The 15,307-nt window shown below is 48.2% G+C and overlaps 2 protein-coding genes across 8 annotated transcripts in view; one reads left to right on the top strand and one right to left on the bottom strand.

Moving 5' to 3' along the window:
• Nucleotides 1-409: 409 nt before the first annotated feature.
• Nucleotides 410-4,892, bottom strand: DUSP6 (dual specificity phosphatase 6). 2 transcript variants are annotated; one of them, XM_081248399.1, is made up of 3 exons: nucleotides 4,017-4,892; nucleotides 2,962-3,399; nucleotides 410-1,923 (listed from the first exon to the last, which is right to left on the bottom strand). In XM_081248399.1, exons 1-3 carry the CDS (start codon nucleotides 4,414-4,416, stop codon nucleotides 1,616-1,618), a joined length of 1,146 nt encoding a protein of 381 aa, XP_081104525.1. In that variant the 5' UTR covers nucleotides 4,417-4,892; the 3' UTR covers nucleotides 410-1,615. The 2 variants fall into 2 exon arrangements, with proteins under 2 accessions (XP_081104525.1, XP_081104526.1); XM_081248400.1 differs by lacking the exon at nucleotides 2,962-3,399.
• Nucleotides 4,893-5,660: 768 nt separating this feature from the next.
• LOC308625379 (uncharacterized protein) overlaps nucleotides 5,661-15,307 on the top strand; it is a 46,773-nt gene continuing 37,126 nt past the window's right edge. For 4 of the 6 annotated variants that reach the window (XM_081249497.1, XM_081249494.1, XM_081249495.1 and 1 more), the window contains exons 1-2: nucleotides 5,661-6,332; nucleotides 10,442-10,527. In XM_081249497.1, the coding sequence (XP_081105623.1) occupies nucleotides 6,202-6,332; nucleotides 10,442-10,527 (217 nt within the window). In that variant the 5' untranslated portion in view covers nucleotides 5,661-6,201. Of the gene's footprint in view, nucleotides 6,333-7,275; nucleotides 7,806-10,441; nucleotides 10,528-15,307 lie in introns of those variants that run through there. The other 2 variants (XR_014017090.1, XR_014017091.1) reach the window with 2 other exon arrangements.

The raw sequence follows: 15,307 nt of genomic DNA, 5'->3' as shown, positions 1-15,307 counted from the left end.
TGTCACCTTGTTATTCGGGTGCCCCCCCTTTAAGACTATTCATGAATATCCAAATCTTAGACTTCAGCAAGCTGTGCTCTGAGACTTCATTTTTCTTCAAGAGCATTACAATTTTCCTAAGTAAGCCAGGACTTATTAGGAAGTATTGTCCAATGGAATGATGTAATCACTCTCTTCCCTTCGTATTAAGTATTATCCATAGGAATGATAGTCAATCCCTTATGTCAGTTTTATTTGAAGCCAAAGATGCACCTGAAAAATTCTTGGAAATAGCTTAAAAGATGAGAACTTTGCCCCATTATTCCTACATGTACTTTACAAGCCAATATCAATCCCCAACTGAAAAAGTCCTAAAATGTGTCACTTCACATGTAAGTACAATTAAGGAGAGATTTTTTAAAAATACACATTCAATAGCCAAAATAGTTATTTATTAATAATTTAAGGTTTTACATTCTTATAATAAATTTCAGCTCAGAACTTTACACCATGAACATAATGGAGCCACTTGTCTCCCTCCTTCACAATCATATGCATGTCGCCTATTGAATGGGTACCCACGCTCACACACACGCTTCCAGTTTCGCACAAATTGTTTTTAAAAAGGAAAGAGACCAACCCAAAGTATTGCATTTGAGGTGACACTCCCTGAAGAATTTTGTACAGAGGTAATATACTGTTTAGCACAGCTGAAGTTTAAAAAAAAAAAAAAGTGAGCCCATGATTTTGGTGTCTTTCCAAGATATCCCCTCTGAGACAACACAAGCCAAAATATTTACAAAAGTAAGGCAGAGTCAAACTACATTAAGAGAAAAGAAAAGGTCACAAGGAAGATATATGAAAGACACTAAAGACTGCACCATAACCAGGTCTCTGTGCTCGTAAGTGTCCATGAAAACGTCATTCAGAATTGGTAAAGTCGAGCATGCTGCAAATATATCCTTTGGATTAGAAAAGAGCAAAAGTTTCAATCGTTTTGTTTTAAGAAGTGGCATCCTGCTCTTTCTCCCTTTGGATGATTTCCTTTAAACCCATCAAAGGAAAAACACACACAGTTCAAACAAACACTGTCAAATGATTTAAGATCAAATATTTACAATAATCAAATGGAGTATCAGATTCATTTGATTGATTATTTATTTATTTTCTTTTTTTTTTTTTTGCAAACTGATACTACAAATACAGAGCTGAAACCTCTCTTTGGCTCCTCTATATGCAAAATTGAGTCAGTCTTCACTGAAGACAATATAGAGTCAGTTCCAGATGCAAAAGGAAACAGTCATACAAGGCCCTAAAGAACACATGCTCCTACCCTACCATTTGGTCCTACCCTATATACCTGGAAGTTCTCGAATCCCAGTCCCTGCAGGGGTAGGCTGTACACATGGGTGTGGAGCAAACCTACTGCCTGTATCTATACAGCAGGTCCTGTTCTTCCAACGAGAATGGAACAAATCTCTCCCTTTGGAATAACCAATTCCACACGTGGTAACCTCGTCTAATACAGACAGCTGGTGTCATGTTGACACCTGGGCCACATACAAAGAAAGCAGCCCAGCTGATGCTGCTAAGAGAAACTGCTGAAGAACGGACACATCCCAGAGTGTGGGGCCTTTCACGTGGATTGCAGGGAGTCCACCTGGTAGACATTCTGGTTGGAGGGCGTGGTGAAATAGAGCTGCTGTGCTGGGACCCGGTTGTCACAGGGACTGCTGAGTCCCAGCGTCCTCTCGAAGTCCAGCAGCTGGCCCATGAAGTTGAAGTTGGGGGAGATGTTGGATTTCTTCATCTTCACAATGTCATAAGCATCGTTCATTGACAGGTTGAGCTTCTGCATGAGATAAGCCACAGTCACAGTGACTGAGCGGCTGATGCCAGCCAAGCAATGCACCAAGACACCACAGTTTTTGCCCCGGGCTTCATCTGTAAACACACAAAAAAAGAAAGGCAAAATGTCAGTAGACTGAAAACCACCCTTTGTGAACGACCAGTCTAAAAACTGAATAATAATAATAAAAAAGATAAAAAATAATTGTGTACAGCAGTTGAGCCCTGCAGGCAGCAGAAAATGTATCACTGCGATAAAACATGTACACTGGGCACAATTACATATTTCAGATATTTTCTGAAAAGGGAGCTTTTGTATTAAGTTCCCGCCAACAAAAAACTCCTTAATGTGTGCATTCTTGGCCCCAGCATGTGAATACCAGAAACCCTGCAATATGGTCGTGAATGCCTTTTATACAGACAAGCAGACTGCAAGGGTCTATTAAATTATTCTCCAACTGTTGTGCAGCTAACAATGGAGATATTCAGGCATTTTAAAAGAGAGAGGGAAGTCACAGGGGACAGCCCATTAGGAGGAACAGGATGTCGACATGGCCTGAAAATGAGTTCCTTTGTAATAGGAAATGCATTACAATGCCTGGAGATTCGCTTCTCCAGGCTTTCAGCCCACAGTCCTTCCTGCTGGGCTCAGGTTACCCTCACTGTCTCACTGTGAACCGGTATCACAGTAACATTCAGCTGGATTACAACATCTAGCATTCACAGGGCTTTCCAACGCCTAACTTGGTATTCTCAAACGACTCCCAGATCTTTTAAAACTACAAAGTCATGCTAGAATTCCTGTCTACCTTGAGTACTTTTATCTGGCCCTCCTCTAGTCCAAAGATTGTGTGAAAATTCTGTTGTCTACTTACGAATGGTCCCCCTTTCAAATGACTGAATTCAGAGTCAAGCAGCAGACGGCATTTCAAATACACCTGTGGTCTGCAGCCTTGTTAAAAGGCACTTTTTCTTAGCAAGAAGATAAACCAGAATTAAGAACGCCCTTGGAACATCAGAGACCGGCAGTCCCACAAATTGGCAAGCAGCAAGAAAGATGAACAGCTTGAACTCTAGGAAAGGTTAGGAATTTTGCATTTAAAAGTCTGAGCAAGGACAGTTAATTAGTCTCACCTATGAAAGAAATGGCCTCAGGGAAAAACTGGGACAGGTTTTGGCTCCAGTGATCCGAGATGGGGATCTGCTTGTATTTGAACTCTCCCGCGTTCTCAAAGAGATTCGGCAAATTGGGGGTGACGTTCAAGATGTACTTGATGCCGAACTCCTCCAACACGTCCAGGTTGGTGGAGTCCTTGGCACAACCCAAATAGAGGAAGGGCAAGATCTCCACGGGGAAAGAAGGCTGGCTGTTGGACAGCGGGCTGCCATCCGAGTCCGTTGCACTACTGGGGTCTCGGTCAAGGTCAGACTCAATGTCCGAGGAGGAGTCGGAGCTGATCCGCAGGCCCCCGAGCCCCAGCACTGGCAACGGTGGCGAGCTGCTGCTACACGAGCCGTCTAGATTGGTCTCGCAGTGCAGAGCGAACTCGGCTTGGAACTTACTGAAACCACCTGCCAGGACGAGAAAAGCAATCATGTAACCCGAGATCCCGTAGTAGTTTTCACAGCTTTGAGAGCCGCAGCCTCACGCAGAAACACACCACAGAACCCTTCCAGCCGCCCTGCACACAGAGCCAAATACAAGAGAAAGACACTGAAGTGTGCACCCTTGGGAACAGAACGAACGGGCCCGCCTCCCCTGGGAACCTTTATTCTTCCGAATGCGGAAATGCACAAAATGGCAACTTTTCCGAATATCTTGAAGAGCTAGAAGGGGTCAATCTGCACCCCCAACGACCTCTGCCGTCCTGCAAAATCTGAACTCAAAATCGAACGATAGAAAGCAGGGAATGGTGGGGAATATCCCGGGTAGGAAGGAGAGCTAGTTAGAAAGAACCGGCCCGTGCCTGCGGCCGGAAGCCGGTCGATTCCGCGCGGGCCCGGCTCGCGGGTGCGGGACTCTAGAGAGGTTCGCAGCCGGGAGCCGGCAGACTGCCCTTGGCGCAGCAGCGCGGCTCAGAAGCGCCAGCCGAGCGCTGCAGGGGCGCTTCCAGCACGCGCGTCCCGCCTGCAGCTCGCAGCCCGGTGTCCCCCGTCCTGCCCCCGCGCGGAGCTCCCCCGGCTCGTACCTTCCAGGTAGAACGCCCGGCAGCCCTCGTCCTTGAGCTTCTTGAGCAGCAGCCCGAGCACCGACTCGCCGCCCGTATTCTCGTTCCAGTCGCTGCTACTCTCGTCGTAGAGCACCACGGTATCGGTGCCGCAGCGCCGGGTGAATTGGTCCCGGTCCTCGCCGCGCGTGAAGAGCGCGCGTACCGGCAGGTTGCCCTTCTGCAGGCGCCGCAGCATGATCCCCGGGATGGCCACGTTGATGGCTGACTCGATGTGCGACGACTCGTACAGCTCCTGGGGCCGGCAGTCCATCAGCAGCAGCCGCTCGTTGCCCAGCTCCAGCTGCTCGTTGAGCCACGCCACGGTCTTGCTGATCGCCATTTCCGACGCGAAGGGCACGGGTCTGAGCGTATCTATCATGGGGGTCTAGCTGCCGGAGAGGGCGGGGTACCTACCAGACGCCCCTCGGGGCAGGCATAGGCCGAGCGCGCCGCGCGAAGCCGCCGCTCTCAGAGCGGGGTTGAATTCCACCTCGCCCTTCCCAAACCCGGTTAGCGGCTCGGGCAGGCGAGACAGAAGTGAAGCCGGCGGTTCCCTCTGCACCCAGCTGCAGCCGCTCGCTCTTAGTGTCAATGAATCTCTCTGAATGAAGCTGCCCGGAGAGTTTTGTTCCTCCCCGGTGAATGAAATCCAATTAATTCGGACTCCGTGCTGCACAGAGGGGACGAAAAAAAAAAAACCCCAGCAGCTCCTAATCCCTCCCTCCAAGACTGCACCTCAAATCCACCCGGGCGTCTTTCTCCTAGGACTATTCAAGCCTCGATTTGCTCACTCTCCCTTAGACTGAAGCCTCGCACACCCCCTGAGCGAGGCAGCTCCTCAATGGATACAAACAGCGAGCGTCTCAATGGATACATTCTCCAGGCCAGCCAATGAGCGCGCTGCGGAAGGGGCTGTTGCCGTGGGGACGGGCCGGCTGGAACAGGTTGTGTTGATGAATTGTTAATGAGTTTGTCATTCACAAAAACGGAAAGGAATTTCCGCTCCGGATAAGCCCCAGTGCAAACAAGCTGCAACAGCGGGCTCGGCGGGAGGAAGGAGAAAGAAGAGGAGGCGGTGGTGGAGGAGGAGCAGGGCACACAAACCAGGGCACTTCAGTTGTCTCATGTTTCCTTCTGTTGAGAGTTCACACTTCGCTTCGGAACTTTTGCGCACAAATGGTGCAATTAGCAGGCACAAAAGCCCTTGTTCGCGACGCCTGGGCGCGCAAGCTAGCTTTAGGGAAACTTGTGCTGACTTTTTCCCTTTTATTCCCTTTAAACTCATTTGGACTGGAGTTCACGTTAACCCCCCACCCCACCCCCCTTAGGCAGTGTGTGGCATTTGTTTGCCAGCTTAAAAAGCCCAGCTCTGTTTACTCTGATGTTCTTTTAGCCGGGGCTGTGTTGGGGCTGGTGAACTGCCCGGGCTTTAGTGACCGATGAGGTGTTAAATGCTAATCCAACATCTTTTGAACAAACCAGGATTTTGTTGAAACATTTTTAAGCAAGCAAACAAACAAATGCTTGGTTGTCCAGAGAATAAAAAGCAAGCGTTTTCTTTAAAAAGAGCGTTTTAATTAATTAATTTTTTTTAAACAGTGGAGACTGCAGGAACAAACTCCTTGGGCAGTCCGATGCTTTTATTCCTCTCCGGGGGCGTAGGGCGTTATGAACCATTGTTACGGGGATCCAAATCCCCCGCCCCCGCCCACTGCGCCCTGGGCGGGGGGGCGGGTAGCGCTCGTTAATCATTTCTGAGCAGCTAGCTCAGCTTCCGACACAGGAGCCCGCCTGGAAGGGCTGCCTGGGCGAGGTGTACCAAGGGCACACGGAGCCGGGCCGTCTGTCCCCACCATCCGAAAAGCCTGGGGAAGTCCTCCCGCAAGGCCTGCAGGCTGCGGGGGCTCTGGAAGGCTCGGCGATTGGTTACTGTAGACCGAGGCATGTCAAAAGGGAGACTCTCTCCCGCCCCCCGACTTCCCGCACAGGGTCACCCCCTTCCCTTCCCGGGCACCCCCTCTCCTGCGAGTCGCCGGGCCCTCGCGGAGCACCGCCCGCTCCTACGCGTTGCGCTCCTCGCTAGCACCCGCCGCCGCCGCCGCCGCCGCCTCCTCGTTCAGCGGGCGCGGGGCGTCGGGCGACGCCGAGGACCGGTGCAGGGCCGATGCAGGACTTCGGGCTCCGGAGAGGCCTGGGGTGGGTGTGGGGCGAGGAGAAGTGCCTGCCGGGAGCCCCTGCTCCCGAGGAGAGCTGGGAGTCCTGGGGAAAGTGTCTGCCGCGCTGCAGAGCCAGCAGGTAATTGGGGAGGTGCTCGCCAGGCCAGCGAGCTGCGCTCGGCTGGGGTACGGCGGGGCGGAGCGGGGCGGGCGGCGGGGTCCGGATAGAGGCGTGGCGGGCTGGGGCCGCGGCGGCGGCGGGTAGACGCATTCCAGGCGCGCAGAACTCTGTTGTTATATAAAAGTACCGGGGCTGCAGCTCCCGAGCGGAAAGCCACCTGTGTGCGGCCGGCGCGGCGCGCAGGGGAGGTGGAGGATGGGGGCCTGCGGCCGGAAGGCGCGGGCCCTAATCCGGCTGCCCCTCCCTAACCCACGGCGGAAAAGAGGGCGCGCATTGTCCCGCCGCCGCCGCCGCCGCCGCCGCCGCCGGGGAGGCGGAAGCGGAGGCAGCCGCTCGGCGGGGAGCGGCTTTTCCGAGCGCCCTCGCGGCGCTCTGCGTCCACCGCTGATACCGCCGAGGGCACCTGAGGTCGCGGGGTCTCCCCAAGCCAGACGCCCCACACCCACGGGCCGGCCTGCTGACGCCCCCGCTCCAATTTGCATTTTTAGTCACCCGCCTCTTCTCTGGTTTGGGGAATGTAGGCTAAAAAAAGGCGGCTGCTAGGCCCAGGTTGCCAATTTTGGAGCTTTGCTACAGTCAGGCCGCCCCTGGAGGAGCGTGTTCGGTGAAGGTGGGAGTTGCAGCGCTCCTATCCCCGCGCCTTTTTTGGGCATCCCTTGGAACAGAGCTCCCATATTTCACTGCATATCATCCAGTTCCAGCTGGAGGAGGCCTGCGCTGGAGTTGACGCCTCCGATCCGCCTCCACCTGTTACAGATGTCCCTACCCCGAGACCTTTCTGTTCCTGGGACCTGGAGGCGAGGAGGGGAGAAGCAGGATGCCTTGCGGCGGAGCTGAGAAGTGCATAATCTTTCAGCCCAAGACCTCCAACAGAAAATGGAAGAAGGGAAATTGTTTTCCACTTCGCTATTTTAAAAGTGCTGTTACCTGAGCCTGGGCATCAGTTTGGAAAGATGGTTGCAACACTTCTCAAACCTGAAACATTTAGCTTTACCCATGCTTCTGAACCCTCAGTCCTTCTCAGGACACTGTATAAAATGGCATTCAGACCGCTCGGTCCTAAAACGTGCGGGATAAAGAAAGGGCCTCTGGAGTGGGGCGGCCCGGGTTTGAATTGTGCCCTCACCCCTTCCTAAATGTGCGACCTTGATTACATCATCTAACTCTTTTTAAGCCGTAGTCTTCCACGCTGACATACGGAAAAGGACAGAATCGCTGTGATGACTGAATGGGTGAAGTGAGATGCCCTAAGACGTTGTTGATGTGTCATTAACTGTTGATATTATTTTTATCTTTCTGAATTCTGAACCTGCAGAACGGCCCCCGTCCTTTCAATCCCAAAGACGCCCTTTGATGCCTAACAGCCCGCCTGAAGTTCCCTAGTCTAAGGAGAAATCCTCTGAAGAACTGCCCTAAGCAGTTTAATCCATGGTAATTCAGCTGTCAAGCAAAGCAGGTGCTGTTACAGACCACGATCACAATCCTTTAACACAGTTAAATACTGAATATACCCAGCTACCCTTCTAACTTCTCCCTACTGGTCCCCTCTTAAACACTCTGTACACTAAACTGATATAATAGAAGTCGTATGTAGTGGGTATTTACCACCTGGTGGGCATGGTCTTGATTTCTGTGTTTACATGCATATTTCCGTCAGTCTTCAGAAAACCCATGCAAATTATCCTCATTTACAGAGATTAAGGAATTTGCCTGAGGTCACACAGGAGCAAACGGTGGGGTCAGGATTTGAAGCCTGACTCTTCACAGAGCCTCAAGGACTACCACATACCCATATTACAGGGTGTTGTGGAGACCGCGCCCACCACGCTTTGCTGTTGCTGCTGAAATTTGAAGGATTCAAAGTCTGCACTTTGAATTTTGACCACCAGGCATTTCCGGGCTTCACAAATTATGTTGCTCCTTCGCCACAGATGTCAAGGATCAAAAGTTAGGCTCATTTCCTTCCTGCTCCTTTTACATCTGGCGGTTTTCTTTGACTGTATGCACCTTTTCATTAGTCAACCATTTAATAAATGCCCATACAGTTTTCTTTCCTAGAGTATGTCTTAGATGCTAATCCTCGCATCTACTGTTACTGATGTGTCTCAGGGTAGCACATGGGCCTGAGTTCAAATCTTAGCTCTGTCCTCTAACTAGTATTTTGATAGGGGAAAGTCACTTAACCTCTCCGGGCCTCCATTCATTCATTCATTCATTCACTCACTCACTCATTTACTCTAGGTACCAGGAAAGCAGCAGTGAATAAAACAGACAAGAACCCTGCCCTCCTGGAGCTTACATTCTAGTAACAACAGGCAATGAACAAAATAAATAATTATACAGTATATTAGAAAGGAAAAGTGCTGTGGAGAAACATAAAGCAAGGAAAGGAGTTCAGCAGTATGTAAAATGGGGAATAGTTACACCTGCCTCAAAGGACTGCGAGGATAGAGACAGCCAAGATGACACACAAAGGGCACAAAGTAGGTATTCAACGGTTTTTAAACTCATGGCTTCACTTCTGCATAAAACTGACTCGCTGTTGCTGGTGATCCTGCTTTGAATCTCATCATCCTGGCCCTGTTGCCGGGGCCCCCAGGAAAAGCTTTCTCAGGAGAGCTCTAGTGACTATAAGAGCCACAGGCTTCCTTACTTCCAGAGGCCTCAGTTCCCTGCCTGGGGTATCAGTCACATGTAGAGAACTGTGTTTAAAGGTTGGAGAGTACAGCAGGTCATCTCTGATGCATTTTCATCACTGCACAGAAACAATTTCATAGATCCTACCGTCTCTGTGTGATAGTGTGTGCGTGCAATGAGCACTCGTGCTTGACTTCTTCCCCGTGTTTCCCCCTGGAAGGTTCCTTAAAAGAAAATCTCTCAGTTATAAATGTTTGCTTGGTTCTTGGAGAAGCAGTCCAACTTTGCAGGGATTTTCCTGCATTTGAGAACACTTGCGATTGATGAGACCTGAAAGGGTTAGTATGACCTTTAATCTTGGAGTAATCTCTATGAGTATAATGACATTTATTAACACATCATGTGAAAATAGTTAAACAGATTTTCACCTAATAGGGAGAGCGTGTTTTGGAAGATCTGACTTAAAAATGGAGTCTTTTTTTTTTAATTTGTTTTTTTATTTTTGGCTGTGTTGGGTCTTACTTGCTGCACGCGGGCTTTCTCTAGTTGCAGCGAGCGGGGGCTACTCTTCGTTGTGGTGCATGGGCTTCTCATTGCGGTGGTTTCTCTTGTTGCGGAGCACGGGCTCTAGGTGCACAGGCTTCAGTAGTTGCGGTGCGTGGGCTCAGTAGTTGTGGCTCGCCGGCTCTAGAGTGCAGGCTCAGTAGTTGTGGCACACGGGCTTAGTTGCTCCACGGCATGTGGCACATACCAGGGATCGAACCCGTGTCCCGTGCAATGACAGGCGGATTCTTAACCACTGTGCCACCAGGGAAGTCCCTAAAATAGACTTTGTGGCATATCCAGGATTCAGGATTTTTAGAGGTCCCGGGGAGGCCCTCAAAGTGACAGTCAGTGGAGTGAAGTCAGACAGAGAAAGACAAATATCATATGATATCACTTATATGTGGAATCTTAAAAAAAGCGTACCAATGAACTTATTTACAAAACAGAAGTAGAGTAGCAGATGTAGAAAACAAACTTATGGTTACCAGGGGGTAGGTGCGGGAGGGATAAATTGAGAGATTGGGATTGACACACACACACTTCTATATATAAAATAGCTGACTAATAAGGACCTACTGTATAGCACAGGGAACTCTACTCAATACTCTGTAATGACCTATTTGGGAAAAGAATCTAAAAAAAAGAGTGGATATATGTATATGTATAACTGATTCACTTTGCTGTACACCTGAACCTAACACAACATTGTAAATCAACTATATTCCAATAAAAATTACAAAAAAAATAGTGACAGTCGGTGAGTTTCAGGACAGCTAAACCTCAGAACAGAATTTAACTGCATTTGAGAAATATGTTTGAAATAGTCCGACTTTAAATAAAGGGCATATGGGGTTCACAAAACTCATGTTGTGCTTTCTTGACAGGTGCCTCGAAAAGACAGCAACTTATGTCAGACCGGTAGGAACCATGGAGCCCAAGAGGCCCAAAGGACTGACAATAGGAAACCCAGGTAATATACAGTGATGGGCTGTGCGTGGACAAAACCACAGGGAGCTTCAAATGTGAGCCCCAAGTTAAAATACCATGACTGCAGATCCTTGTTTGCCATCAAACTGCTTCTGTTGTTGCAGCTTCATGCAGCCTGCCCCAGGGTCAGCTGCAGGGAGCTTATTGAAGGCGGGTAACAATGTCCCCAAACAATGCAGCTGTGGAGGGAAAGGCAGGTAAGCTTAGACGGGGACTAACAGGCAGCTAGACAGCAGCAGTTCCAGAGTCACATCCACAGTCACATGGAGGGAGTGGTCGGAGCTTTCCTGTAAAAGTGATGGCACTTTCACCCCTTGCCGGAATTATACAACCTGAAGAAAAATATGAACTACTGTGAAATTCAGACCTTGACCCCAATCGAAGGTTTTTAAAAATTAGGTCTTCATCAGCTTTCTTGGGTTTCTGTTTCCCCTCCCCTGATGGAATACCTATTAGTGTACATTCAGGATCCCATAGAGACTCTATCAAGAATATTCTTTGGAAGTTAGTCTCTAGTAAGGAAATTCACTTACAGCGAGCAGTGTTGATTTCTTCTTTCAGATGCTTTTGTCCTTTTCCTTCCCATGGGAAAACATTCTTCATTCTTCCCTCTTCTCTTTTATTTTCACAAAGTAGGAAAGTAAAGGCACATGTAAATGTATGTGTAAGAAATCACCAGGAGGTTGGCATCTCTGCATCTGCAGTATAGCCAGGTTCACTTACGGTTAGATTTTCTGGTTTGTTTTTTGTTTTGGAAAAGGAATGACCGCACCTTGCTTCCCATTGTACTATTTCCAAAGCCCCAGTGAGGATCCTTGGTGGGAAATTAGGCTTACATTTCCTTCAGGGGAGGTGAGGGACTCTATGTATACATCTTTCAGGAACCTTCCCTGGTCGTGTCATGGGGCCTCATGTATGCAGCATCCTGGGCATTGGCCATGCTGCATCTACATGCACTATATTTGCCCTGTGCCTCCTTGTATGGGCCATGTTTCCTCGGGTGACATTTCTCCTCATCTTGTGTTCCTTTATTTATGCAGGTTTGAGTAGCACAAGTAGCTGTTGTGTAAGAGAACTAATTATTTTTCTAAGTAGGTACTATTTCCTGCCAGCCTATTTTTGCCTCAGCAATCAGTAGAAATGACTGTGTGTCCGCAATGCAAGGAATGCTTTTGCTCAGTTTATCAAACTTAAGAACTCACAGATTCCTCAGGAATATATTTGTGGAACCCCAGGAGCTTCCAAACCCCAGTCTAAGCAGTACTGCTTTAGGGCATTTGGTGGGTTAATTACAGAAGCTATATTTGGATATACCATGAAAATAACAACAGAAAGCTACAATTTATTAAACACCAAGCTTTGCACGTGTTCAGTCTAATTATGGTGATAATTCTGCATAGCAGGTATACTATTACCACAATTTTATAGTGGGGAGGGCTGGGCTCAAATGTCAGGTAATTACACTGGAATCTAAATATCTCAGTCCCTTCAAAATCTCTTTAGTACCCGCTGCTCCCTACCTGATAAGAGTGGCTCCATGCAACCTATTATAAAATAGCAGCATCTACATTATTTGTTCAGTTTTATCTTGCTGGTCAAGACTGGGAGCTCTAGAGTCAGACCAACCTGGATTCTAAACCTTTCTAGAGTGTGACTCTGAAGGAAATCGCATAATCGCCATATACCTCAGTTTCCTTATCTGTAAGGTGGGGATAGTATATCACAGGACTATTGTGATAAATGAGTTACATTTGTAAAGGGGTAGGAACAATCCTGAAACAATACTAATTCATTGGCAGTTACCTGTTTTTATTATTAACACACACCCCCCGCACACACACACCCCGCACACACACACACACACAGATCTTAATAAATGTTTACTGACCTTGCTGAGAAGGGATTATATAATGAAAAACACTACAGTGCCAGTTTCGTTCTTAGGAATAGAAAAAAAAATCAGTGCAAGATTCTGAAAGAAAAATGTTAAAGAACAGAGTCAATTGCTTTACCACCCCTCTTAGTTGCTGATGTAAGCAGCCCAGATCTCAGTGTACTGAGAGATCTGGATAAATTGGGGACCTTGGGGACATTGGTTGTCTTGGAGGGACTTCCCAGCAGTCTAGGACTGACTTGCTGAAGCAGCAGGCACTTTCCCCCTCCATCACTGCTGGCTCACAGCCCTTCCTTGCACTGTGCAATAGCTTGCACAGTCTTCAGGAGGTGAATTGGAAGTCTACTGGCCCAAGCAATGTAACCATCCTCAGTGATCTGGGTTTGTTGTCGCTGATGGGAGCACCCATTGATATACTCAAGCTTTTAAGGCCTCCTGCAACTAAGAAATCTCCTCTGGAAAGTTCCTTCCTTCCTCTGACGTCTTGCCTAGCAAAAGTGTTCTGATAAAGGCCACATGGTAGAAGCGTACCTAGCCTTAAGTAAACGGGCCACCTGCTCAGCACAGTTTCTATAGTAATTTTTTGCACATGCATGATTCCAAGGTTATTTTTATTAAATGTCTGACAAATGTCAGGTTTTTCTGGAGCCATCAGAAGCTTTAGATTCTTTACCAAAAGTCTAAACCCTTGCCAGGTCATGCCCCACCCCCTCCCCCAATCCATCCCTCTCGTCTAATCAGTTTCCCAGGGAAAAAGCCTTTATAATGGGGATTTCTCTGCCCTTTTGTTATAGTGTCTGTATGGTAATTTAAGTAATTCAGTATAGCTACTGTAGTACTCTAATGCTTTAAAGATGGAGAATTAGCTGTGACATTCTCCAATATGAACCAATACCTTAGACTCAGTGACCTGTGAGGTTTTTTTTTTTATTTGCATAAAAGATGTTAAAAAGTTATATCTGTTGCTGAAATTGGTGGCGCTTGCAATGTGTCTTGTGAGGGGAGGTGTGACAGGACCCGTGGATCTTGTATGACCAAGATATAAGAGGGCAGCCAGACCACCTGCATAGGTAACCATGCAGCCTCCAGCACTGGAGCCTGTGGCCCTCCACTTCACCAAGGACCCTGCCCCCTGCCCTGTGAGACTACACCCCCTGCTGGGTTTTATTTTGGAATGTTGCTGCCTTTCCTTCAGCATGGGCCTCTCATGCAAGGTGCTGTTCATCAAAATACTGAGGTGGAGAGAAGGACTCAGTTTGGATGACTGTACGTACTTGCTGAAACATCTTTGTGTGTGTGTATCTAGTTAAATTTGGTATGAGATATACTTTTATAGTGAGAGTGAGGTGGGGTGCAGTGAAGGGTGTGACCTAAATCTGGGGTCTCTAACCACTAGAAGCCTCTGATTTTTATCCAAAGAATCTGACATTTATCCAACATCCACCTTGGCTCAGAAGCAAAGCATTTGAAAAATACAGATGCTCAAATCCCAGCTCCAGTAAGTCTGATTTAAATGATATCTGGGTCCAAGACATCGATATGTTTCAAAAGTTCCCCAGGGACTTCCAGTACGCAGCCTGGGCTGAGAACCTCTGCCTTAGAAGGATTCACAACATTCATTCCGCTTGCCTAGGGAGAGGTTTCCAGCCAGGCCAGTGGGTCTCAAAATAAATGTTTAGAAACAGCTGGAGGTACTTGCCTGTGGTCCACACTCCTGACTCCCACTCAGGGACCCTGACTGAGGTCTAGAGAGGGACCCAGGCAATTGCCTTTTAGTCCAGCAGCCAATAGTGGCTCTTACAGATGGACCACACTTTGAGAAGCTCCTAATAGCCTGGACAGCCAGGTCCCTCACCCACCAGCTCTGGTCCGCAAAGTATAGAAACTTTCTTGTAGGTTACTTGGAAAGATGAATCAAATAGTACACTTTATCTGCAAATATCAGAACTTCGTAACAGAAAAATGCAACCTCAGACATAACTAATCTGCTTGTCCTTGTCAACTCAACTCTTGAACTGGCACGAGCTCTGATTTCTTTCGGGGGCTGAAACGGTACCCAGATCTGCCTGTGGTTTCGCTTAAAAGAGGGTTTCTCTTGACAACAGCATCACGTCTTGTGTTGAACACTGTTGTGTGTCTAGATCTGAAGTGATTGCTGGAGCATATGGAAATCAGTAAGAGTCAGACCCTGCCGTCACAAAAAATAAGTCTGACTGGGGAGGTTAGACACATGCCCAGGTTCCTAGAATGTAAGAAACTAAATATAGTAATTGCAATAGAAAAAGTGTACAACGGGAACAAGAGGAGGAAATGGGTCCATTGACCCTGGGTGTTGGTAAGTGAACCAGAGAAGACAATATTCGAGGCAGATCCCTGTGGGTAAGCAGATTCCCCCCTCCCCATGGTCCCAGAAGGATAGAAGAAGAAAGGCCCTCTGGGTAAGAGAGCCAGATGGCATGAGCGGAGGTTTGGAGGCATGGACGGACGTGCGTGAGAACTAGAGAGCAGTTGAGCAGTTATAAATGGCACAGAGTGGCAAAGAAGGAGGAAAGGTAGTTTAAAGCCAGATGGACCTGGGCTTTGGATATCCTGCTAAAGAGTTCGGAATTTTTCTTTAGGCAATGAGAAGTCATCACAGATATTTATGCAGGGGTGTGGCATGATTTCAGAATATGGTTCTGGTAACAAAGCGGGTGAGTAGACTGGAGGGGAGAGAGAAACTGGGGGCAGGAAAACCAGTTAGGAAGCAATTGCAGTTGTTCAAGAAAATGATGCTCTAGGGCTTCCCTGGTGGCGCAGTGGTTGAGAGTCCGCCTGCCGATGCAGGGGACACGGGTTCGTGTCCCGGTCCGGGAAGATCCCACATGCC

This window comes from Mesoplodon bidens, assembly GCF_964165515.1.
Source record: "Mesoplodon bidens genome assembly, chromosome: 11".
NCBI classification, from domain to species: Eukaryota; Metazoa; Chordata; class Mammalia; order Artiodactyla; family Ziphiidae; genus Mesoplodon; species Mesoplodon bidens.
This window is presented reverse-complemented; position numbering and strand designations above follow the sequence as displayed.

Bases quoted from the DNA above. Each gene is read 5' to 3' on its own strand.
- DUSP6 (XM_081248399.1), bottom strand. From the start codon at position 4,416: ATGATAGATACGCTCAGACCCGTGCCCTTCGCGTCGGAAATGGCGATC. The intron at 3,400-4,016 runs GTACGAGCCGGG...TCGTCCTGGCAG, and splicing joins CCGGGCGTTCTACCTGGAAG to GTGGTTTCAGTAAGTTCCAA. The intron at 1,924-2,961 runs GTGAGACTAATT...GTGTGTTTACAG, and splicing joins TGAGGCCATTTCTTTCATAG to ATGAAGCCCGGGGCAAAAAC.